At 48.7% G+C, this 26,938-nt stretch overlaps 1 protein-coding gene across 1 annotated transcript in view; it reads right to left on the bottom strand.

Moving 5' to 3' along the window:
- The window catches only part of EFCAB6 (EF-hand calcium binding domain 6), a gene marked incomplete at its 3' end in the record, with an annotated part of 203,919 nt that overhangs the window by 47,996 nt on the left and 128,985 nt on the right, over positions 1-26,938 (bottom strand). Inside the window, exons 18-21 of the mRNA XM_080812428.1 lie at positions 25,237-25,469; positions 14,446-14,542; positions 10,192-10,310; positions 1,224-1,418 (exon numbers count right to left, since the gene is read on the bottom strand). Of these exons, the coding sequence (XP_080668554.1) occupies positions 1,224-1,418; positions 10,192-10,310; positions 14,446-14,542; positions 25,237-25,469 (644 nt within the window). The remainder of the gene's footprint in view (positions 1-1,223; positions 1,419-10,191; positions 10,311-14,445; positions 14,543-25,236; positions 25,470-26,938) is intronic.

Below are 26,938 nucleotides of genomic sequence, written 5' to 3'. Positions count from 1 at the left end.
GCATATTTTTACTTTAAACCTCACAATCTCAATTTTCTTCCTCCAGGCTTTCTAACTCAGTCACTCGGACATACCTCGGGGGTGTCTTTGAACTGCTTTTCTCTTAAACCCCTCTTAGCTATTACCTTTCCTCCCTGTGCCCTTGGGAGTTTTTATTTCCTTTGCGGATTCTTTAGCAACAACTCATTGGCTCATTCAGGTGCCATCTGAGGTGGTGAGGACAGACAGCTGAAGTGACAGATGGGAGACAGAAAGACAAAGGAGAGCATCACAGGGCTAAAGCAGAGCTGTGGAGTGAGGACGGAGTCCCAGCCACGGTGAGTGCCGCCGGGTGGCCATCAGGACCTAGGACAGATCAAGAGCATCCGTCCCACTGCTTTACGTTTCTACCGAAGGTGGCAGCATTTTTTCCTGTGTCATATATTTCTTACATAGGACATTAGTAACTAGTTTTAAACTAGTATGGCTCCCCCATCCGAATCCGACCCATCACCTTTTGACAGCATCTTCTGGTCCCTGTGGAGGACCGGCATACACTTTTGACATAATTCCAATCACAACACACATACTGGTTAAAATGTCATTTCCCATTAGCCCTTGATCACATTTCCATAGTCTTTGTGATGCTAATTGAATAGGCACATACTTTTTCATATTCCTTGGGGCCACATTGTATAAGCCAGCATACCCACTGGGATTGCAGGTGTCCCTTTTAGCTGTTGTTGAAGACATAGCGCAAATCATGTCTTCCAACCACTCAACTGTTTGCTTCTACTACATTATTTCCTTGGGGTATAGTCCCCAAAGTACTGAGTTAAAGAATATGTTCATTCGTTCATTCATTCATTCAACAGAGGTTTGCGGGGTGTCTATGGGGTGTCAGGAACTGTTCTGCATTGAGTGAACTTGCCTTCTAGTTGGGCGAGGGGCAGAGCCCAGGGGTATAGTTTAGTAAACACCTAAAATGTTCTCCAGGGCGACCTACAGAATAGGAAGGGTGTGAGACTGTCACCCGATAAGGAAGGGTTGGCTCATAGCCTTTTAGCTCCTTTATACTCTGTGACCTGCTGCCCATTTCTAGAATCTACAGCAGCAAAGGAGTATTAGAATTTCATGACAACTTTGTGGGCACTGGGAGGTACCACTTTAAAACCACTTTTGCCGCAAGGGTATGTCGAACAGGCGGCCCCCCGATCGCGGGGCCACGATACTCATGCGCTTACCTGACCAGCACGGCCCTGTCCATGCTCTGCTCCAGCTGCTTGACCACCTCCTGAATCTGCTGGGGCTTCGTGAAATGACCCATGAAGTTGAAGTAGTCCTCCGCGTAGGGCTGATGCATGTCTGCTGAGTAGTTAATCCCCAATTTCTGTAAAAACTCTTGGTAAGTAATGTGCCCTCTTCCCTCGGTGTCATAGCTTTGAAAACAAACAAACAAGACCTTCATCAGTAGCCACCGCAGTGTGCGAGCCGGAAATGCAGACTCGGGACCCAGGATACAGGACCCAGACCTGATCTGACTCTGCATTTGACAAGATCCCCAGGCAAGGAGGCACAGACTTGTCGCAGTTGGAAACCCGCTGCTCTCATCCACGGAAAGGTCACACCTCCTGAGAGGTGACCTTGGTCACCCCAGGAAAGAGCAACCAAACTCATTCACTTGTCCCTCTGTTAGAAAAACGGTTGTGACCACAGAAAATTAAAATCAAACCTGCCATTCATTCAACTTTTTTTTTTTAATTGAGCACCTACATGTAAGGCAACTATGCTAAAGTTTAGAAGAAAGTCTTTCAAAAAGCATATTCAATCTTAAAACTTAAATAAATGAATGCCATTTGATTCAAATTCCCCATTTCCTCTTTGAAGAGATGCCAATTATATACAACCAGCGAGCGAGCCCAGTAAGGAAAACAAGATAAGAACTATGCTGTGTACCTTTTATGTCATTTTCTATTATTGAGATGCTTCTGAATTATAATTCATTAAAAAAGGCATAATGGAAGGTTTTTTAATCTCCCAGCATTATTCAAACAGAATAGAATTACTTCAATAAAAAATTTTAAGGCAAATTGCCAATTTCCCTTAAAGAAAAAAAAAGCATTTATTTTTACTGAAAGATCTTGATCCTCATCTGACCGATAAAAATGGCATTTGCGGACGTGATTTTTCCCAGATGATTTCCGAGCTACAAGGACCAAGACTGTATCTGAACAACGTCATGGGCATAATTCTCTAGCAGGTTCTTCGGGCGCTCGTCTGAGCGTGAGTACAGGTGGCTTTAATGTGTGCGGCCGAGCTTCCCTCTGCTCGTTAACTGACCACACGTGGAAAAACCTGCAGGATCCCATGCTTGCTCGCCTCCGACACACAGAGACCTCTGTGACTGTTTCATTTGAGCAGGGGTGAGGGGGTGGTGAGAGGAGGACAAGGGGTAGGAAGTTTAGGCAAACCCTTCATTCACTTGTGGTAAAACCCACAGAGCATCTCGGGAGCTGGCATGCCATCCGTCCTTCCCCAAGGCCAAGTGGGCCATTCCAGGAAGTGCCTGCAGAGCTGGGGGGCGGGGGCCCTTCTTCTCCACTTGTCACTTCTGTGTCCTACATGTCTGCTACATGTCTGACTTCCACCTGCCCTACTGGCATCCCGACCCACTGTGATCAGGTACTCTGGCTTACAAGGAAAGGAGGTTTTCCTCCAGCAACTGCGAGGCAGCACAGGGTGGAGAACTCCAAGTCAAACAGATGCTCACCTGCCCTGAGAGCCTGGCAAGGCCCTCGGCCACTCTGGGGCTCTGGTCCCTCCTCTGCGAGCCACTGAAGGCCTTCCTAGACCCAGGTCTCAGGCCAGTGCCCTGACTGCTGCTCTTACAATATTTATGGGGCCATCTGAGGCCTTTCCAGGTGTCATTAGTGCGACCTTAGTACTTGTACCCCCACCCCGCAAATGCCATTCTACTTTGTATCCAGTCAATTTGTTTTTTTTGTTTGTTTGTTTTTAAGATTTTATGTGTTTATTTGATGAGAGAGAGAGATCACAAGCAGGCAGAGCAGCACGTAGAGAGAGAGAGAGGGGAGGGGGAAGCAGGCTCCCCGCTGAGCAGAGGGCCCGATGCGGAGCTCGATCCCAGGACCCTGAGATCATGACCTGAGCTGAAGGCAGAGGCTTAACCCACTGAGCCACCCAGGCGACCCTTGGTTTCTACAACAGAACCAAGTGACACACCCACAAAAGGAGGCCCGTGGGGTCTCTGGCTGCCAAGGCACGTCCTGCGGTCTGGGCAGGGCAGTGACCCTCCAGGCCCCATGGGGGCTTGTAGCAAACAGCTCCTCCTGTGGCTGGTGGTTAGATCCCAGCTGCAGAAAGGGCAGGTTATTTTCCATCCATGTCCCTGGGAAGGGGTGCCACTTCTGAGCTCCTGGGGAGATGCCAGGGTCACACCTCTCTCCCCGAAGTGCCTCGGGCCTGACTAGCCTGGGGCCAAGCAGAGTGATGTGGTCCCATGACTCTACTCAGGACACCCCTTGAATAAAGCTCTCCAAGGCTCCCTGTTCCTCCAGGAGGGCTCCTAAAAGAACGCTGTGGAGAGCACTCCCTGACCAATGACCCCTCTCTCTTCCTAAGTCAAAAGTGCTGTGTCTCCACTTCTGTCTGGACTTCCTCTGTGCCCACGGTGAGGATCACTGGGTAAATGTGCCATGGGGCATAGACCAGGGCCCGGCACCCAGCGACTGCCCGCTGGGGTTTGCCGCTGCTGTTCACCATCCAAAGGCTCAAACGTGTCTTTAGAACGTGCCTTCTGTCCCTGCTGGACGGCAAGTTTCTTGAGGGACAACCACCAGCGACCACGCCATGTTACCCTTACAACAAACTCCTGGTGCCGGGCTACAGGCCTCGAGACGCTTGGTCATCAGTCCTTGTCTGCTGAGCCACTGCGTACAAAGGACACGTGTTCCCAAGGAAGCACGTGTCATGCACAAGAGATTACTGACAACAAACTCTAAATCATGACACTTGAACTGAATGAAAAGACACTTCTTAATTACTTCATTAATAAGGATCGTAAACATTCTATTCTCCTCGCAAAGGAACAGAAGACCAGATTGCACAATTGCAACTAAAACATTGTTATGAATGGGGATAATAAGAGAGTCAACTCAGCTGACATAACCTCACCCTTCATTATATAATCCTTTGTGTAACATTTTAAAAAATCAACTTGTCTATAAAGGTTGAATTTTAAAATGGCTCGGCAACAGATGTGCCAGCGAAAATGTGCCCATACACAGAGGACCCATAAAAGCTTGCATTTGCATGTGGCCATGGCCGCTAATTTTTGATATAATCCGATTCCTCTGCCCATTTATCACGCATCCAGCAACTCAGTTCAACACACGATTTGAATACGTTCACGTCGATGGCTTTGCTTTGCTCAAAGTCTTAGTTCTTTATGCCCAGCTCAGGCATGATTCTTATGTCACTGGTAGTCCCACCGTCTACCACCTCTGACCCCAGAGTTAGAGGGTCTGGGGTGAGCCCCACTGACGACCCTGGCCAGGCAGCCGAGGCAGACGTGTCATCTTATGCAGCTTAGGACATACAGAATCTTCTCAGGTGTCACCCGCAAGGGCGGTCTGATGGCTCCCATCCCTGTCCTTCAGGGTAGAGCCTCCCCTTGCCCGAGTTGGCCACGGCCACCAGGGCACAGTCAGCAAGTCCTGGTGGCGTCCCAGGTTCTGGGGCCATCCAGGGCCATGATCCCTCCATGATGCTCCCCAGTTGAGGGGTGGTCTGGCCTTAAATAAAGCCAGGCCTACAGGGGAAACACACTCCTTCAAAGATCACCCCCCGGAGAGCCTGACAACTTGGATCACGAGAAGTTCTCTATGATGAGCTAGGAGCCCACCTGGCCAGTTATCCCCAAGTACTTCCAAAACTCCCTCCCAGCTACCATGTCCCATTCAGTGTCCTCTTTCCTAACCTAAAGACCTGGCTCACTGGACCCTTTCAAGTCCTCTCTCCGCTCCGGGCTGTCCTTGTCTCAGTGGCCCACAGCACGGCACCCCCCAGGCTCCGGCCGTGGCTGAGCCCACGCAGACGGCCAGGCTTCCCAGGAACTGGGAGTCATGGCTTCTCCCACGAGCTGGTGCATTCGGCACAGGTACCTTGCACAGTCTTTCCGTGTTGGAAGACCAAGATACAACTTACCTACCATATCAAGAAACATGCAAAAATTGGGCCTCCATGACCCCCAAAACTTTCCCTTGAGTCCACTTGATCAAGACCACTAGTCGCATACTGTTAATTGGGAGACGTGCCTCCCTGCACCAGCCTTCTGGGCATGTTTCTAATGCATTGTCTTCATAGCTTTTCGAGCGAAGTCAGTTTTAAATCCAAAATAGTTGAATTCCGTCTGATGAACTGAGCTACAGGAGGCGCACTGCCGGCTGAGCAGGTCCCCGAAGAAGTGCCTCCGTCCGTGGGCCCCCTGGTGCTGGTGGTCCCCAAGACGGACAGGCTCTGGATCTCAGGCTTTGCTGTGAAGGGCAGTGGCCTTCCTCTCCCATCCCAAAGCTCCCCCTCCTCCGGGCTTTGGGCCTCTGCTCACTGGGATGCCCTTCCTCCACCTCTGGCTAAGGACTGTTTATCAAGACTCAGCTCAGGCCTCGCATCTCCCAGGGTTGTGGGGGGGGGCCTTCCCTGAACACCCACCCAGCTCCCACCACCCGCACCATTGTGTTTCGTCCTTACCCTCCCTGCCGAGCTGTGAGCAGCCTACGAGTGGGGGCTGCCTCGTTTCTGGAACCCCAGCCTCCAGCACAAGGCTTGCCACTTAGAAAGTTTCAAGAAATTCCTGCTTCATGATTTCTCGGATGAATGAAGGAATGAATGAATCCACTTCCATCTTGTAATTCATTCTTAGCAATCTCTCCAGGACCACACCAAACACCCTGCTCCTAAAATTTCAGTCCTCCCAGCTCCTGATTTGGCTTCCGCGAGCAGGTTCCCTTTCACACCAGCCTCCTCCAGGCTGGAACATTTTGTTCCTTTCATCCTTGATAAGCCAGACTACTTCCCGGCTCACTTCACACCACACCGATCGGGCGCTCCCCGATCTGTCCAGCGCCCGTGCAGTGATCGGTTGGCTGCAGGGCAGGCCCCCGACAGCGGGCGGAAGGGTATCCCTTTGGGGTCGAAGCCCACCCAAGCCCATGAGATCCTACAGCTCTGTAGACACCCCCGCAGGGCTCAATGAAGCCACAAGCTAGAAGCTGGCCGGCTCCCCAAACCATCACTTGGAAGAGAATCGCCCAGAAGAGCTGGTAAACGCTGTGGACGCTGGGGTGAGTGAGAAACATAACGTTGGTTTGCTGAGCCACTGAGATGTGGGGGTGAAGTCATTAATTTCCTTCCACGGCACAGATCAGACCCTCTAGACTACTCTAGACGCTCTAGAACAGTGCGCTTCACAGGTGCTTAATCAACATTGAGTGGATAATGGATGCTATCTTTTCTTCTCGTCTGCATTCTATATTCTACCCTAGTTTTTAATTTTGTATTTTCGAAAGGGCAGAATGTTATTTGTCTACTCACTTCCCCCTCTCTATTCTGGGGGGGCTTTCCTGTTCTGACAAGCAAACTCCCTGAGCTGGCAGCGTGTGTCACATGGGTCCCAGCTGCCCACGACTTCCTTGCGTCCCCAGGGGGAGAATGCCCCTCCCACTGTTAGGGTGACTGGAGGAGGCTCCTGGTGCGTGACAGCCCCCGGCTGGCCGGCAGCCTCTCGCCAGCTCAGCACCTCCTGCTCCACAGGGCAGGGGTGGACGTGGGGTGTGGAGCGGGGCTAAGCAGCTGCCGTCACCAGCTGACACGCAGTGGTTGAGAGGCACAGGCCAGGAAGGTGAGAGGGGTGAGGACGACTAGCTGAGATCATGGGAACACACAGAGAATGGGGGGAAGGCGTCACCCCAGGTCACCATTTATCATGTCTGCCGAGAACGTCACGGGTGCTTTGTTGTTGTCTTTTCTTTCCCTTTATGCTTTTCTGGATTTCCAGAAACTTCTAAAATGAGTATGCGTTCATATCACAATTAGAAAGGAATTTCTAATCTATATGATCTTTTTGCTGCCAGTTTTTATGCTTCTGTATGCCAGCTGCTCTGCCTCTACCGTTTGGTCCCCGTCGCCCTCCTATCTGAGAGATGACTGAAGCCCAGAGAAGGCGAGCCACTGGCCCCCCATCACACAGCTCGGGGTGGCGTGCCATGGGATCAGGTGCAGCTCTTGTTCGGAGCATGGCCCTCGGCGAGGCCCACTAGGCCACCGCCGGCTCTCTTCCCAGTTTCTGCAGGAGCATCTGATCTCTCATAACCTCCCCTTCCAGGCTGCAAAAGGCCTATTTACTCTTCCTAAATCTCTCTCGCACCTGTCACTTGCCTCCCAGTCCTCCCCGCATTGCCAGGAAAGCTCACCAGTTGTCATTTGGGCCAGTGACAGAGTCCCTAACTCATCTCTGTGCCTCCCATCCAGCCTCCTGCAGGTTGTCCTCCCCACTATGGCCAGAGTGATCTTTCTAGGACCCAGGCCTGTGTGGGTCTTTCCCTATTAAACACCTGGCTTTAGGATAGGGTTCCCTACACTGTCCTGTCCTTCGTGATTCGTATCAGCGGACGTGCGGCCTGCTCTCCTGCCCACCCGAGTCACCTGCACCCTGGGCCCCCGGTTATTCTGCAGTCGTGGAATGTGACACCGTCTGTTGCCCATTAGCAGAGACATTCCTCTGGTGACTCTCAACCCTACGCTCATCCTTCCGCACATCTTCTGAGTTACCCCCCTAACAGCTCGCAGGGAGCAGTGCCTGGTCAGAAGGAGGGAAGAGGGCAGCTCTGGTTATTTCCACGTCCTGCTGTGGCTGTGGCCATGGCTGCTGCTCTGCACATGGCTGAGCTTCCAGCAGATTCTGAGGCCGCACGGGGGTGGAGGCATCTTCCTGGCCTCCAAGAAAGACCCTGTTTCTCCTTTGCCCTTCAGTCCCGGGTTGGGGAGCGGTTTCCTGATCTCTGGGTGAGCCCCCTCCTCTCATACTCTGTGAGCCCACTGGGGCAGCAGCGTCTGGGCTCCGAGCAAGCCCACATTCCCCCTTCAGACTTCCGGCCCTCTGACATCTGTATCAGTCACTGTCTTCAGCCCTGCTTGGCCAGAGATGGTAGAGTGGCTTCTGCTTTCCTGCCTAGATCCTGGTATGACCTTTCCTGAAGCTTCTTCTGCCTTGAATACCCCTCTGTCTTCTTCCGCGGAGGTAATTCCACATGTGACAGATGCTATCATGGGTTCCCCTGTCACCGTTTGTTTTTTGCTCCAGGACACACATCCATACTGCTTCTCCCAGAATCCCTTGCAGGTGGGAGCAGCCACGTGAAGGAACTCTGGCCGACAGAACGTGGGCAAGGTGATGGCCCCATTTCCAGGCCTGGTCTCTACAAGGCTGACCACATGGTCCTCTGTGCTCTTTCCCTTTCTCTGCTGGCAGACACAGAAGATCCAGGGGGTGGTGGGACTCCTGGCCCCTGAATGATTTGAGGGCAGACCCCCTCCCCCAACACTGACGCCCACACTAGGTGGAGACATCGTTATCAGGACAAGCCCCTGCGATGTCGGCCCCATTTGTTCCTGCAGCTAGCCTACCCCGACCAACTCACCGCTCAGACAAATTGAGCAGAGCAGAGTGAGGCACAGAGACATTAAGTAACTTTGTGGAGGCCACACAGCTCTAAGGACGGAGGCAGGAGCCATGACCACATGCCTGGTGGCAGAGCTCTCCCTCTCCACCCCTCACCATCCACGGGGTACAGGCAGCTGAACAAATGCAGATAAAATTCTGACCTCACACAGTTTTCAGCATGGGGCAGACATTTGTACATTTAATAATGTCAAAAAAATGAATAAAGAACCCCCAGAACCATTCCAACCTCGCTCCTACCGTGACAGCTTCCTTCTCCTCCAGGGCCCGCCGCCCTCCCACTTTTATCTCCCATCCCCCTTACCATGGTCCCTCCTCTGGCATTTGTCACAGGTGACACTGTGCCCCAGCATCTGGGTTACTGCTTGTGTCCCCCCCACCGGTGGGTCCCTAACAATCGGGACCAGTCACCTTTCATCATCCAAAAAGCCTAGAGTGAGAGGTCCATCCATGTGTCCGTGTACCCCAATCTTTTGGTTACTCAGTGGGACCTACTCATTTCATGTACTGAAAGGGAATATGAATAAGGAGCCTAAATTGGCCCTGTGTTGGAGCTGATCTAAAAAAATAAGGATTCTGTAAGCACTTCAAGTTGCTTTTCTAAATTAGACACAAAACAGCCCACCTAATTCTAAACTCGGCCAACGTTTCAGCCTTCCACTTTGAACAGATGAAAAGCTAAAAAATTACATGAGCTGCTTGGTGAGTCTGGCCCTGAGAGGGGGTACGACACTGGTGCGCCGCCCTGGGGGACGGCAGGCGGCGGCGAACACATCATGAAGACGGAGGTAATTCAAAGACGGTTCCGGAACTTGGAAATGGACCGCATTGTTAGTGCACCTTGAAACTCAGACATCTACGTGGGGAATATTGCAACTGGGGGCCTAATTCAGGAACAGCTAAATCTAAAATTCATTTTGAAAAATGTAACCAATATTAGATATTATGTCCAGTTTAAGACACCCTCGGGAAACTTCTCCAAGTTGCCAAAAGTTCGGTTATTTTCTCTCTACAAATTACTTATCTATAAAACAGTTGTGCGACATTGATTTCCATCTTTAGGCAATGGGGAGAGATGGTTTCTCCCCTTACCCACTGTGACTCTGTCTGCTGCGCTAGTTGTATTAGAATAGAGTCTTGGGAGAGTAACTTAGTTTTCTAAAACGATACAAGTTTGGACTTGAACTCCCTGTTCCTTGCAAATGCCAACCTCTCCAGTCTGGTATCCATGATGAATGTTTTACCCCGATTCTCCATGGTCCTAAAGACCAGCCTCTTGGCCAAGGCTGCTTTCTCGAGGGAGTAAGGACACAGGACAGACACAACCCAGTGGAAACCTTTCCAGGCCCCGCATCGCAACCCCAAGTGGCATGCCAGGTGGGGGTCAGTCTGCTGCGGCCAGCAACCCGGGGCTGGCAGGATAGAGGCGAGCCGAACCTGCAGATTCCACTTACCTCATCCAGAGCTTTTCAAATTCCCTCGGTGTTAGGGGGATATCAAAACCATAGAGCGCGTTCTTTACATCCCGCCGCCGAAGAATGCCATTGCCCTCATTATCAGTTTCTATAAAATTCTAGAACATGACAAGACAACATTTAGTAACATATAAAACATGTTCATGGCACTCTAGAGGATTGCCAGTAGTCAATATCTCAAACAATCTAAGATATTTCTCTCCCCATCTACCTGCTTAATTACTTTTTTATCAAAGTTCCAGATCCCCTAGCCATTCCTGTGAAGGAGGTAACACAGCAAAACACACACCAGTATCACGTACTGGAAGGGGCTTGTTTCCGGGTAATGAGTGGTCTCAGGTGTGTGGTTGGGATTCTTCTCCTGACCTATGACTTGTGTTCAAAACTACTAGAAAGAAGGGTCAAGCAGTGCCTGGGAAATGAGACTGTAGCCCTCCGGCCCTAAGGGGGGATAAGGCACGTGAGACCCCAGCTGTTATAGCTTTTTTAATGTCACCGAGGGGAGCAAAATGTATCTGGGGATTTTTTGGCCATTTAAGAGAGCCACAGACTAGAGGTGATGTGTGGAACTTGGCACTGACTTAAATTGTTTGCATGTTAATAGCTCATCTGACACTCCTTGTGACAACACTGTAGAGTCAGGGTTAGGGTTTCAGAAAATAATACTTACAATAGCATTAAAACCAGAAAGTCCTAAGAACAAATCTTACCAATGATTGCAAGACTGCCACACAGGAAAGTCTAAAACTTTATTGAACGATATTAAAAATACCAAAATAAATGGAGATATACTAAGAGCACAAACTGGGAGGCTCGAAATTATAAAGACATTGTTTCTTTCCCAACGAATTTCCCAGTAAGTTTCGTTCCTTTGTGCAGCTTGACAAACGGATTCATAAACTCTTCAAGAACAAGGAGGAGGCACTAGCCTGCTGGCTGATTAAAACGTGTTCCTGAGTTATGGTGACTGCAGGGATGTGGTGTTGGTGCCAAGACAGACAGAATGACCAGTGGAAGAGAGTGATGACCCGGAGACACCCACAGGCCTTAATGCAGGATGGTGGTGATGCCATAGGTCAGGGAGGGGAAAGGTGGGCTTTACAGGGGCTAGGCAGCCGGGTCTCCCTATGCAAGAGTGGAAGCAGAGCCGTGCCTCCCCACATACAGGAGACAGGTGGTGTGGATTTCAAGACCAGGATGTGAATGGCTGCCCTGGAAAGCTGCTGGAAGAACATCTTCACAACTTTGGGTGGAACACAGTTTCTTGGACGAGACCTACAGGGACATGTTAACGCATCTCACTATCTCAAAAAGAAGAGCTTATATTTTCTGAAAGATACTGTATGAGAAAGGTGGAAACACGGACCACACACCGGGAGAAGACATTTGCATCACGTATCACTTATCCCAGACCGGGAGCCGAACTGTCATACGAGTTCCTGTTCACCGATGAGAAATAACCAACCCAGTGTGAAGACTTACAAGCAGACACTTGACAGAGAAAGGAAATCAGACTCAAGAATAGAGGAGAAGATGCTCATTCTCATTAGTGACCCCATTAGTAACCCACACATGCTACTCAGCACTGCAGTGAAATACTGTCACGCATCCAGTGTGGAGGAGAAAAGAAAGTCTGACAGTACCAAGTGCCATCACAGGAGAGCGGAGTAGCTGGGACCGAAGTCGATGGCCCACAGAGCCGAAGCTAGTCACCGTCTGGCCCTTTACACAGAGTGGGCCGTGCTGTCTCAGACGTGGACAGTGTTCTCCGCCTTCATCCGGATGGTGGTTATGTGGCAGGACACAGCTTGGGATACATGTTACCTTCAACGTAACTAAACTATGCATGTACATTACTATTATGTGTATTACAATATACATATACTACGTATGTTCATGTATATTATACATACAAATATATACTTGCTATATATAATCTGTATTCTAGTCCACTGTACATGTAATATGTACTCTGTTATACATATAGTATGTATTCTAGTCCACTGTAGAGTCACAACTTAAAAAACAAGCTTGAAAACAAGCCACTACAATCGTAATTCACACCATTCCTTAGCGCCCTTCCTGGTGCTTATACCTCTGTTTCTTGGGGACAGAGACCATGTCCTTTGTTGGTCACTGTGTCTTTAATATCCTGCAACTGTGCATCCTTAATTCATAATAATGTTTGCTGAAGAACTCAGTGAACTTGTTTTCCAAAACCACTTCCATGGGAAGGAGCCCGTGAGGCCGCCCAGAATGGGATGATGGCTGTGCACATCCGAGCGCTCGGCCGGAGGCATCCTTGGCCCAGCCTGGCTGAGTGGCTCGCTGGGGCCCACGGCTCCCTTCTGCCGCAGGGGTGTGCCAGGGCCGGGGATCCCCCGCCTCACCACCAGGCAGCTGTTGTGAAGGCCGCTAGTCTTAGCTCTGCGTCACCGAACTTTCTCCAGGTTCAGAATTCAGAACGAGCGCCTTCAGAGCTTTATTCAAAATAAAGCAAGAGTTGGCAGAGCCATCTGATAGGCTGCCATTGGGACACGTAGCGCCAGTCAGTCCTGTGGTGTCCGGGCGAGGTGTGGGGACGGGCAGGACGCCTGACTCCCAACACAGCAGCCCCCCCACACCCCTTCGGAGCCGCTCTGATTGCTCTTCTTCTGCCACCTGCCGAGTCTTCCTCCCTCTCCCCACTTCCGCCAGGCCCAGTTCTAGAAGAGACAGACCTGAGGCTGCTGGTTTAGCAGCAGAGCACTCTGGGGTCCCCGCGCCTCCTCTGAACGCACTGGGGGTGCCGTAGAGCGTCAAGGGTAAAGATGACCTTGAGAGCACCCAGGATTCAAGATGTGGAGAGGTGAGTGCAGAGGACCTGCTCGCGGCCGTGGACACAGAGACGGGGGTGGGGCGTTGGGGGGTCACCAGCCCAGGCCAGGGCAGGCCCAGGCAGGGAGCGGAAGAGGCCCCACAAAGCCATTCTAGAACTGGCGGGGGAAGCACTTCAGGAAGGATGGATGCCAGAAGATGGAAACAAAGACCTCTGCGGCCCTCTGGTCGCACCCCAGCATCCCCAGAGCGCCGCCTGCTTTGTTAATTAGCTGCCTGTGCTCCTTGACTGCCACCTGCCCTGGCCAGTGAGCGGACAGGTGGAAGCAGACAGACCTTCGTTACCACCGAACCCCTGGCAACAAACCTATGCTGCTTAATCAAAGTGGGGCAGGATGCGGAGAGAGAGCGGCGCCGGCGGAGGGCGGAGGGCACGTGGTAAGGGAGGGAGAAAGAAGGGACAGAGGTAGCGGGGAGGAGAAGAGAGGCAGGCTGAGAGAAGCGGAGGAGAAGGCGTGGAGAATGGTGTCACACAGGGGTCTCTGCCCTCTCCCAGCTGGCATGCCTGTGAGGCCACAGCTTACAGCCCAGAGCTGGCCCTGCACTCCCAGAGGAAGGCTCTAGAAGGCCAGCCCTGTCCAGCGGGCGTGCGAGGACTCATTCTGTGTGATTTGCACCCTGGGCCGCTGCACAGTCAACTCTGAGCACAGAGGACTGGGGTAAGGCAGCCCAGGGGCGGCCCAGGACTTACAGGACAGGACATCATGTTGTGCACAGGCCAAGAGAGACAAACATAGAACAAAAAGGACCAAATGAAGCAAAGTGGAGGCGTTCTTCACAGCAACATGAAAATACCTCCATTGTGTGGTTCTGAAGATACTCCCTAACGTGAAGTTATTGTGTCCTTGCTGCGTTGTGAAAGGAGGACCCCACACTCCAGACTTGGGATGAACCCAGTCCTGCATGCTTGGTTCTACTGTCCTGGGGGGTGCAGCTGTCGTTAGATCATGTTCTTGTCTCGACACCAAGTCGGTGTACGTGACTGCCCGTCAAGGGCACTCACCTTCAAAACGTGCTTCCTATAATTTTGGAAGGCAGGAAGAAATACCACTTAAAGATGCATATTTTGAACTGTATAAATATAATATGATGGTGTCATTTCTTTTTAATTTTTAATTCATATCAAACTTGAGATAAAGCTAGGAATTTCTGTCCTTGTAACTCCAATAATTAGTCATTTTTCTAAACATCAGTTGACCTTGAATGTGAGAATTTATTTTAGAAAAGTATTTTAAGAAGAGTAGAAGTCACCGATTGGGTGTACAAAGACTGGATCTAAACAGATTGATCATCCCAATGATCTGGGAACACTGAAATACATTTCCTTTCCTTTTAAGGAAATAATCATTTTCTTACCTTAGATAAGTCTGACCATCTGGTTTTTGCTTTGGTAACAAGATACTGATGAGCCTGTTCACAAGCTAGTTCTGAATCTGCGACCTTCTGTTTTGGTCTTAAAAGAAAAAAAATAAATAACTGTGTTTAAATTTAATGGACTCATTAATCTCCCAAGGGGTTCCCCATCCCCGTTCGTTTCAAAGACACCGCTGAAGTCTGTGATTTCACATCTGGTCTAACTTAATTCTTAAAATACAGTCTCATTTCCCCAGCTGTATGTTAGGGAAGTCTTCTTAAATTTTATAAGTCCTTGTTTATTTTCAGATAAATGCCGTTCAACTTTTTGTGCAGCTCACAAAACAAACAGGGCTCATTTATTTTCCGAAGGGGGAAAAAACCCACAATAGAATAGTAAGTATCTCCAGAAGAAAACAGCTAAAAACTTTTCTTTCTGAACTCACACACTGGGATGACTGGAACGCAGACTTCCGGAACAATGGGGCGGATTTGCTTATTACTCCGTCCCAGCTGCTACACACTGGTTGGGTTCAGGGTACATAAAACAATCGAAATTCTGTTTATTTCCTTACAGAATGATGGACACAGAGACACTTTAATAAACACCCGGTGCTTACCACCGGGGCTGGGCCATGGCAAGGGGCAGTGAGGGCTGTGGCCGAAGCAATTTGAGATGCCTGAATTCTTCACTCCATTTCTGGGCACCCGAGCTTTCTGCACCTACATCTGCCCTTGAAATATTCCCTCTGCAGATACAAGAGCACCAGAGACATTCCTCCAGCAAGACGGGCCGTGAAGACGTCACCCTGACAGTTTCCTGAAATGGGTTCCCATCTGAGGCCCCACTTGGAACCCGTACTTATGCATGGGCCCGTCAGGTAAGGAGCACATCTTGCCTGAGAGTGGGTAAGAGGGACACCTGATTGAGGCATCCAGCCCCTCAAAGAAATTTCTCCTTACGGAACCCAAGAAAACCATTGTGGGGGACAGACCGCAAAGAAGCTCCATGTAGACCCTTTAAACAAGTATTATTTCTGGTTCCACAAATGAGCTGACTCTAAGAAATAAAGTCTAAAGTCAACCACCATGCAAATGCAGGCATTTGTGTGCTCCAAATGTTGGAAGTCAAAGGTTTATGTAATCCCCAAAGAAGGGCGGCTTTGAACATGACCATCTGTGTGACGCTCAGGTCAGCAGCGCCATGAGGGTTTCTGGGGTAATGATGGCCGCCGTGAGAGTGAGATCGGGGACCAGTGGGGGCTGAGCACTGCCTGTCAGGTGACCCGCAGGATCTTGAGATTCCCGGCACTGCTGGCATTACCATCCCACTTTGCAAAAGAGGAAGCTGTGGTTTAGAGAGGTTAAATAATTTGCCAAAACCACACACCACCAGGACCTGGGAGCCAATCACTCTCAGGGCTCTGACGCCACCTCACTACCATTTCTGCTTCCATCTGAAGCTACAGGTTTGGTGCTCTTTTAACTTCACTCTTTGTAGGACAAGATCCATTAAATATTACTTTTTTTTTTTTTTAAGTAGTCTCCACGTCCAGCGTGGAACCCCAAGTGGGGCTTGAACTCACGACCCTGGGATCAAGAGCAGAGCTGAGATCAAGAGTTGGATGCTTAACCAGTGGAGCCACCAGGAGCCCCCAAATATTACATTTCACGGAGGTGAGGGCCACCTTTGGTTTTTATGCCCTGGGAGCCTTCTTTCCACTGGGGTGCCCAGGCTGGAGAAGCGGAGCCTGCGGCTTCCTCCCGCCAACCAAGGCTCTCCTGGAAGCACCACTCTGTCCCGCATTTTGCAAACAGATGGCAGACCAGGTCACGGCAGCTAGAGTCAACAGAGCAAGCAGTACTGAGTGCTCTGCCTGGCTTCTCCTTCCAGTCCCTTCGAAGAAATGCTGCTGCTCCCTGACAGCTGTCCTGGACCACTCCTCCAATTCCTTGATGATCTACAGTGCCCCGCACCTGCTAGTCACCAGGTTCATCAGTGGCCGTGATTATCCCAGAAACCTACATCGGGCTATTGACCCGTGTGCCACATAGAAAGGGTCTTATTTTAATTACATCAACTGTGAATTACATACACAGTGACTCCCCCTGTTTGGCAAACGCCAAGTTCTGGCATTTACTCAGTCGGCAGGGTACTGAGGACCAGCAGCAGAGTGCGTGGGGTCTCTTCCCTCTTCCTTAGTTACCATTCAAACGGACTAAATGCAGATGGGCGCAGTTTCATTCTCCCCCTGGGCAAATGCCGGCTCATGGGGGCCCTTGGGTAAACCAGGCGGTCACACCTCCCTCTATTGAAGCCCTCACTCCAGGCTTTAAATTCACCAATTACTTCTTTATTGCTGAATCCAGGGGTCTTTGCTGGCTTTCTGTTCCACGTGTCACTGTTAATGATCTCCCCCCTCTGGTTGCCTTCATCATGTTGTTCTTTAAATGACACCATGGTGGTGGGGGGACGCCTACCCTGGGGCCAGGCAAATGTGTGCCTTCAGTCAGTGTGATTTTCCCTCCCTCCCTGGCTCCCTCCACCCTTGACCACTCCTCTCCTTCCATCGCAAAGTTCATTCTCTCTTCTGAAAGGTCGTCCCTTCTCATGTCCCCAACCACCCCCTGATGCCATTTACCCACATGTCTGTACCGCTAGTGCTATAACGTCACCTGCTTTTCTGTTCCATCTCTCTCCAACTGCCTACCGGACTTCACAGAATCATGGAATTTCAAGGGTTGAAAGGGATCCAAAGGTCAACCAGTAGTTCACCACTAAAGGTTTTAGAAGGTTGGTGGGATTATGTTGCATATTCACAATTATTGCTTAAAAGGGCTGTAGGTCCAAATGATGCGCATTCCTCTGCCTTCACCTTTAGGCTCCTTCTAAATCCAACCTGCACCCAGAGGTCTCACCTAACTCCCCCAAAGGATGCAGATTCTATGTCTGCAAAGTCAATGTACCCACACTGATCTCACTATCTAAACACATATCCAAACAGCCCCCACCGATCTGATTTCTCTTCTAGGCCATTAGCCTTGATTATTTTCTTAGGGACCCATGCTCAAACCAGGGACTCCTATGATTTTCCCATCCATTTCTCCCCTGTCCCATTTTACATACCAGTCTCCTCTAGAGAGATCAGGTTTTTCTATGGCCTTTTCCAAAGCTACTGGTTTCCACTCCTATTACCTGGCTCTTTAGATCCTGATAGTCAGGAAGATATAGTCTTCTTATTAGCCAATCTGTCAGACACAAATATATATGATCTCCTACTATGTGCTACTCTAGGTCCTACAAACACACTGACCAACAACGTGGACAGAGCCGACATCCTCAAGGAGCTCATGCTGCAATGGTGGGAACTTATAACACACATGGGAAAATGAATGAATCAGATAACTTCAGACACTGAAGACGGGTGAGAGGGGAATCTTCAGCTAGGAAGGCCAGGGAACAGCTCTTTGAGGCATGAGTGATGAAGAGGCAGCTGTGTGATCTCAGGGACTAGCACTCCAGGCAGGTCAGGAGTCCTGAGATGTGCCTCTGGTTCCAGTTAAAAGGGAGTAAGCACATTCCCATCCTCTCTCCCCTACCAATTACAACTCAAAACTCTAGACAGAAGACAAAAAGTAACCCTGAGGACACTAAAAAGTAAATAATAGGAGGCTGATGGAGAGGGATTCAAAAGTTGAAGAATGACTGTTAGACTGTGAGTTTCATGGGTTCTTTACTGCCCATATTCCCAGCTTAGGCTTAGGGGAAGTCCTGATTCTGGAATTGTGTAGCAGGCATGGACGAAAAAAGCTCCAAAAGAAAGCCTGTTCTTCTGACCAAAGAACTCGGAAGGAGGGTCCTGAAGTACAAAGAGTATGGTAGGAGAATGCCTCTTGTCTCTTTTCACCCTCCCGGTCCTGATCCCAGGACTCCCAGTTACAAAACTGTACTTTTGTGACAGGGCCTGCAGCAGTAGTGGCCAAGTAGGTCCCTAAGACCGCAACGCTTATCTTTCACCAGAGGACACGCTCTGTGTTCCAAGAATGTGGAAGGTATCCACGTTATTGTTTTTCTCTCACTGTGTTGCCCTGGCATTGGACCCAGTCATAGGAAGTACATAATAGTGCAGATAGGCTAAAACTTAGTTTCTAGTCAGAAGACTAAAAACCAAGGGCCTTTCTCGGGGCTGGAGATTGTGAGGAGAAATAGAGAGGAGAGATCTGGAAAATGGTCTGCCCAAATCTGTGCAGGAAGTCCCAGGTTCCCCTCTGCTGTGCATGTATGTGAAACTAGCCCAAAGCAACAGAGCAGAAACCTTGAGAACTTGACCGCTATGTAGTGAAGACTTGTTGCCATGGCCTTGAAACTAACCTCACAGGGAAACCACAGAAGGCAGGTCAGGACTTGCAGTCTGAACCTAACTGGATTGATTTTCTGCTTAAAAAATAAATATAAAACAAATCAACATGCTACTGAGGATTTTAACAGGGCCAGAGCATCATAATATAATATTAAAAGTGTCCATGATAAGATCCAAAATCACTTGGTATACAAAGAACCAGGAAAATCCCAACAATTTTCAAGGTAAAAGACAACAGAAACCCAACTCCAAGATGGCCAAGATGTTGAAATTATCATATTTTAAAGTAGCTACAATAACCATGAAGTAAGAGTAAATGTCCTTGAAGTAAGTGGAAAGATGGATGTTCTGAGCCAAGAAATAGAATCTTGAAAAAAAAGGGCTGAGGGAAGACAAGAATCAAGTGGAAATTTTAGAACTGAAAAATACAACTGAAATAAAGTTTTCACTGGATTGACTCAATGACAGAATGCAGATGACAGAGGAGTGAGTCAGTGAACTTCAAGACAGATGAGTAGAATTAATCCAATCTGATCCACAGAAAAAAGGGAGAATAATATAGCCCCAGGGACATATAGGGACTTGTGATGCAAAATCACAAAATCTGACATTCATGTCATTCGGATATAAGAAGAGGAGGAGGGAGAGATTGGTACCGAAAAATTTTAAAACATGAGGAAATAATAGCTGGAACCTTTCTAAACTTGATGAAAAAAATAAATTTAAAGATTCAAGAAGTTTGGTAAGCCCCCCAAAAGATAACAAAGTCATGCTCAAACACATCATACTAAAACTACTCAAAACCAAAGATAAAGCAAAAGAAGTCTTAAATGCAACTTGAGGAAAGTCACAAGCGCCACCACGGGGGCAAGACCACCTGAATGACAAAGACTTCTCACCACAAACCATGGAAGCCTGAAAACAATGGAATAACATTCACAAAGTGCTGTGAAAACAACTGTATTAACCCAGAATTCTATACCCAGCCAAAATACCTGTTAGGACTGAAGGAGCGAGAGGCGTCTTCTCAGCGAAGGAAAACGAAGACAATTTGTCTCCAGTAGACATGCTCTAAAATACCTGCTTAAGGAAGTCCTTCAGAGAAAGGAAAATGACAGCAGAGAGAAATTTAGAACTTCGGAAATAAGGGAAGAGAAGCAGAAATGATAAGTATAAATACACTACTTTTCTCAGATATCAAACTGCATGAAGCATAAATGGATAGAATGGGAAGGAAGCATAGACAAATGCATACTGTTTTTGGAGACTTTAACACTTTACTCTTAGTAACAGATAGAACAAATGGAAAATAAGACCACAGAAGACCGGAACACTATTAAGCAACCTGATCTCACTGGCCCACTCTACCCAACAAGAGCCAAATACACATTCTCATCAAGGATCCATGGAATACTCACCAACACAGACCATCTCTAGGGCTATAAAATGAAGCTGAACAAATGTCAAACAATTAAAATCACACAAAGCATGTCTTCTGACCACGACAGAATTAAACTAGGAATCAATCACAGAAAGATAATTGGAAACCATGCAAATATTTTGAAGTTGACAAAAACACACTTTTAAATAATTGTGGATCAAAAGAAAGTCTCTAGGGAAATTGGATAATATTTTTAACTGAATGAAAATTAAAACCATAACATATCCAGGTCTGTGGAATGTAGCCAACTCAGTGCCTCTAAGGAAATTGACAGCATTTAGGGTTTTTCTTAGAAGAGAAAGAACCCAAATAAAAAAATCTGAGTTTCCAAACTTAAGAAAATAAAAAAGAAGAGCAAACTATTCTCAAAGCAGGAATTATAAGGAGGAGAAATAAATGAAATTTAAACAGAAAAACAAGAGTACAATCAATGAAACAAAGTGGTTCTTTGAAAATATCAACAAAATGATAAATCTTTAGCTAAACAGATCAAGAAAAAAGGAGAGAAGACACCAACTACCAATATCAGAAATGAAAGAAGAGATATCACTAGAGACCCCACAGATATTAAAATAATAATAAAGGAGGAATACTATGAACTTTATTCCCACAAATTTAACAGCTTAGGTGAAATGGACCAATATCTGAAAAAACACAAACTACAAAAACTCATTCAAGAAGGAAGAGAAACCGTGGATGATCTAACTATTAAATTAATTAGATTCATAGTGCAAATATTTCCAACAAAGGAAGCTCCAGGACCTGATCACTTCTTTGGTGAATTATATCAAATATTTAAGGCAAAAATAACAATCCTATACAATCCAGAAAATGGAAGAGAACTGGCATTCATGGCTTTCAGCATTTCTTAGAGATCCTTCAAAGAACAACAAAAAAAGTATTTATTTTCTTGATGAGATAAAACTCATCCTATCTTGCAGTACCACATGGGTCTTTGACCCTCTCATATATATTATAGGGTCTTAGTGATCTTCATTTCAATTTTACAGATCGATTTCATTATCCTAAAAAGTGGTCAATCATTACTCATTGTTTCCAAAAAGAAAAGAGACTAAGAGAGTAATAAGAAAACAAAAAATGAGGGAATCGCCTAGTCGATGACATGATATTGAAATGAATCACTCCCCAGTCTCCTGATCGCACTGCCCAAAGTACACCAGCATCTTTCAAGAAGGTATAAAAGGAGACAGCACACCATCTTCATAGTTTTCTGTTAGTTTTCTTGAACACAGTGAGAAATTCAGAATGCTTATTTCATGCTCAAATGGCAGAAGGAAGAAAATTGAGATAAGAAGATGTTTCCCGACAACTACCATATGATCTCCCTGATATGAGGAAGTGGAGATGCAACATGGGGGGGTTAGGGGGGTAGGAAAAGAATATATGAAACAAGGTGGGATCGGGAGGGAGACAAACCATAAATGACTCTTAATCTCACAAAACAAACTGAGGGTTGCTGGGGGGAGGGGGGAGGGAGAGGGGGGTGGGGTTATGGACATTGGGGAGGGTATGTGCTATGGTGAGTGCTGTGAAGTGTGTAAACCTGGCGATTCGCAGACCTGTACCCCTGGGGATAAAAATACATTATGTATTTATAAAAAAATGAAATTAAATTAAATTTAAAAAAAAGATGTTTCCCAATGATCAGATGAGCTGGAAGAGGAATGCACACAAGTTCACACTCCAGATTCCAGTGAGGATGGTGAAACTGATCATATATGCCAGATCTCTTGACAAGTGAATGATAAATTTCTAAGAACAAAAGGGAAATTTGGTATTTTAAATTCAGCTAGCCATTCAACAGGAAGGATCTGATCCTATAATATTTGTGACAAGAAACTTGAGTGTTTAATTTTGCTAAAAGGACATGTGATGCTGTTGTTTCATCGTCTACGGTGTACAGTCACCAGAATGTACTGATGTGGGTTGTCAGGAGATACATGGACAGGCAGGTGTGTCTTAAACAAGGGAAGAGACTGGAAGGGAAGAGATGATATGAAAGTGAAACAAGTCATTGGACCGATCACTCTAATTGGTATTTATACATCTAAAAATGAAAATATTTGCAGTTATGGAAGAAACAAGATGGCCTTACTCTCTTCAATAAATTTACTACCCTCCAAGTTTTCAAAAGTATTGTGTTTCGGTAATGCCTGTGGAAAGCGAGGGCCTAGAAGGCAGAGGAGCCCCAGCAAGAGGCTGGGATGGCTTCCAGAAAGGGATGGCACTGAGGTTTGGCTCGGGGAGGAGAGAGAGGTTGGTGTGGTGGATGGGTGAAAGAGGGTGAGGTGTCTAGGCAGAGAAAGGGGCCCCTCCAAACAGGCACCCTGGGTTCACATTTCAGCCCACCACCCATCACCTGGGTCCTTTATCTGGAAAGTCAAGTAGTCGTGCCCTCCCCCTGCCCTAGGGTACTAAAGGCTATGTCTTCATGAAGCATGGGCATGGGGTCTGGCCATGGGGGGGTCTGGTTTTCTAAAGCAGTGCCTTAGTTGGGGTCTCTGTGCTGTCTCCACCAGACCCTCGGAGGCCACAGAGGGTCTCCCTGGGCTGCGGGCTCGCCTCCTGTACATCCATCCTGTGTTCTGGGGCTGCGGAAGGATCCTTCTGCTGTGCGATGTGATCCCCTCCCTCCACCGCACAAAATCCTCTCCTGTCTGCTGGGAAAGGACGAACTCCTTGGCCTGGTTCTCTGTTCCCTTCTCAGCTGGCCCGCCTGCCTCTCCAGGACTCCCCCCGGCACCCCCTGCCCCCGTGCATGCCACTTCCACACCCGAATCCTCTCCCCATTTCCCAAATGTGCTTGACATTCCCACCTCAGATTTTGTAAATGCCGTTCTCTGGCCTTGAACCACCATCTGGTAGCCTGCACCTGACAAACTGCTACTCTCACCTCAAGATCCCACTCAGATGCCCCACTTTTCCCGTGTGCCTCAAGCAGGCTTAGCTGCTTCCACCTCTGTAGCACTCCAGACATGCTCACGTTTCCGTGTAACTTTTTATTTTTGTCCCGGTCCCATATACAGCCGTGATCTCCTTCAAAAGGAGCCTTATTCATCTCTGTATCACCTTGGCCTGGGGCAACGTCTAGCACATCGCAGACCCTCAGTAAATGTTTGTTGAATGAAGGCACACATACAAATAAGAAGGCTGAGTCATTTGAATGGGAAGATGGCGCTTTGTGGTTGAAATTTTCTAGGTTCGTTCTGCATACATTCTCCGGAAAATTCTTCGGGAAGGATATTTTTGAATTGTTTTAATGTTAAGCAATCAAGTCTCATATTAAAACTCCTCAGAACTTGAGCGATTGGAAGCAGGTGTCCAATTCACATGCTATGTGATCATCTCGCTGAGAAAGAGACTACAGTTGTTTTCTCTCTGGCTGGCTTTTCTTAAAGTGTAGGCAAAATAAAACCAATGAATTCGAGAGAAAAATTAAAGAGCGATATCAGAGGGCCTCTGCAGCCTAGCCAAGTATCATGCAACCTGGCCCCGCAATGGGGGCTCCTGGGGGCTCCTGAGGGCTCCCCACTGCAGGGAGCTCCCTTGCCTGGTGGAAGGAGGGGCCAGCGGAACCTCAAGGGCGGAACAGCCAGTGAACGTTACAACCATGCAGAAAGCACGCCCCTGCACGGTCATAGTGGATGGTAACGCTTCCAGAAATAGTAGTAGTATCCTTCTAATAATTGGTCAAGGAGTAGCTGAATGGCTTCTTCATTCAAGCCCATTGGCATTGAACAGATCTCAATGGTATTGGCATCGCTGTTACTACTTAAGGGGGCATCCGCTCTCATTGGGGGAGATGGAGGACACAAATGGAGTTCCAGCTGGGCTGACATGCAGACGCCCCTCCTCGCTGGGAGGGAGGCTGGCATGGAGTGGACAGGGGCCTGGGGCGGAGCACCGCCTGGGAAAGGGCTGGAGGGGTCCTGGCATCTCCCCAAACAGTTTGCATGGCTGACCCCAGATTTATAAAAAGAAGAAGATATACAGTCAATCCTTGAACAGTGAGAGGGTTAAGAGCGTCAGCCCCCACACAGTCGAAAATCCCCATGTAAGTTTAAACTCCTGCCCCAAATTACCCACCCACAGCTTAGTGTTGACTAGAAGCCTTACTGAGAATACAATCGATTAGCCCCTATTGTGTATGTTACATGTATAATGTACTGTATTCTTACAATAAAGCCAGGGAAGAGAAAATGTTAAGAAAATCATAAGGAAGACGGGGCGTCTGGGTGACTCAGTGGGTTAAGCGTCTGCCTTTGGCTTAGGTCATGATCCCAGGGTCCTGGGATCGAAAACCACAAGAAAGAGAAAGCGAAGTTATAGTACCTTACTGTATTTATTAAAAAAAAAAAAGTCCATACTTTAAGTTTAACCAGCAGAGTTGAAGCATCCTGTGCTGTTCAAGGGTCAGCTGTGTATGTATACGCTTACATTCATAAGAGAAGCCTGAAATGATATGCGGTTTCCACCAATTGCCATAAGGGGTTCTGTGGTGCCAGTTCACATGGATTGCATGGGCTGCCATGTTCATGCCTGGCCAAGTATTCTCTTGACAAGTGTTAGTGGGCAGCCTCCCACGTGGCCCAGCATAGCTCAGACAAAGGGCAGGGTGCCCAGAGGTCTCAGAAGGCTGAGCCCATACGTCTGATCCCCCACTTTATAAAAGAAAAAACGTAAGTGCATGTCTCGATTTGTGTGCCTCGAAAGAAGACTGGCCGGATTCCCAGTGAAATGCCAACGACGAGGCTCACGGGCGGCTAGATGAGGTCATACTGTCTCATCGGCGCCTGTAATTTCTAGCTTTTTTACATTGAATGCATGTTCCTTTTGTGATTTTTCTGGAACCACCAAAAAAAGACAAAATAATTGCTCCCAGGGGGCAAGTCTGCTCCCCACCTGCCATGGGCCCAGTGAGAGCATGGGACCGGGCACGGGCAAATGCACTGAGGCGCGCTGCCCTCTTACCTAATGAGTCTCTGAGGCGCGTCATCCATCCTGAATGGTCTCTTCTCACACAGATTTCGAAATTCCCGATAATTTAGAGTGACGCTGAGTCTCAAGCCAAGAAGGCCCAGGAAACGCTCAAACTCTTCGTCTTTAAGATTGAACAGTAAGTGCAGTAGCAATTTGTGAAGATCACGCATGTTGATTATGCCGTCCCTGTCACTGTCTATTTTAAAGAAGGCAGAGTAGGGGTCCTAAAAACAAAATGCACACGTCAAAGCACTTCCTTCTGAGCCCCGATGACAGCACTTACAACCCCACACAGAGGGACTCATCTCCAAAATGAGGAAGGGGCGGCGTTCCCACTCCTGCTTTTGGGAGATCTCACTCCTCCAGGAAAATCCTTGCCATGATACGTCTTTCCCAAGAAATGATACACCATGTTCTCCGGTGACCTCTTTTAATGCAAAGAATCCAGGGAAAGGGACAAGAAAGGCTTATCTTTCCCTTCCCCTCTCTCTGTGTTTTCTGTACTGCTCCTTCCAGCACCAGAAGTAAGAGGATGCTGAAGCTTTCAGGGACACAGAATCATCTAGATATCTATGTTTCTACAGAAGGTTCATGGTGTTTGGGGTCTACAGGAGAACAAGTGCAGTACTGGGGGGCTCCCCAGAGGCCATCCAGAGGCCATGGCCCAATTCTTGAGGACGGTGCTGAGGCACCGGTCCTGTCTGAGCTCCGCATGCCTGCTGTCCCCCCAGGATGTTGCACAGGTGCACCTGCTGGGTTGGTGGGGCCGCGGGAGGGCATGGCCATCCCCATCCTGCAGATGAGAAGGAGCCTGGGAGCAAACATGGGATTTAGAGGCTGTGTGGCACTACCTGGAGGCAGGCTGTTTAATTTCAAATCCCAGCTCTGCCACTTCATTTTGGGGTCACGTTAGGCAAGAGCTTTGACCTGGCCATGTTTCCTTTTTCTAATCTGTAAAATGGGGATCGTGAAAGTCCCTACTCCCCGGGGCGGTGGGGAGGGTTGAACAGGCTAATGCATGCCAACTGCCTGGCATGCTTTCCAGGTACCCTAGCGTGCGGTCTCTTACTAGTACTGCTGCCTCCGGTCATACACTGCTGCCTGGCACCCGGGCTCTGAACCGGCTCTGTCCCGGCCAACGGCCGTGCCTCCCCTGTATGCACTTCCCACGTCTCAGGCTGGGAAAGTCAACGCTATGGCCCCAGCACCTCTGGTCTCCACCAAGTACCTGATGCAGCCCCCACCTGCAGGTCCACCTGGTGACTCCCGGGGCGCTGCTGCGCTCATACCTGCACGTCCCGGGACTTGCCTTATTTATCACAAAGCGAAACCTGCTATGACTCAAGTGTCCAGTCCAGACGTTTGGGATTTTGTGGAGAGGTCTGTCTTCACTGCTGCATTCACTCAGCCCCTCCTGCGTGCCGTCACTGTGCTAAGTGGGCTGGGGACCAACTTCCAATGCTGCCCCTGCCTCGCAGGGCACCACCATCCGGCAGGCAGGCACCTGTGTCACCACCACTGGGGACTTGCTCGGGGTGCAGGCCACCTCCTTGCTGTGGAATCCTGTGACACTGTCGGCGCCGGGCCTCCCACACCCTTCAAGCTCACATCTGCAGGGGCGTTGGGGCATCCCCGCTTGTACGTCAAACCAAACAAGCCCCAAGTCAGGCCCCTGACCCCCGAGCCCCTGCCC

Source organism: Martes martes, assembly GCF_963455335.1.
Source record: "Martes martes genome assembly, chromosome: 8".
Classification (NCBI taxonomy): domain Eukaryota; kingdom Metazoa; phylum Chordata; class Mammalia; order Carnivora; family Mustelidae; genus Martes; species Martes martes.
This window is presented reverse-complemented; position numbering and strand designations above follow the sequence as displayed.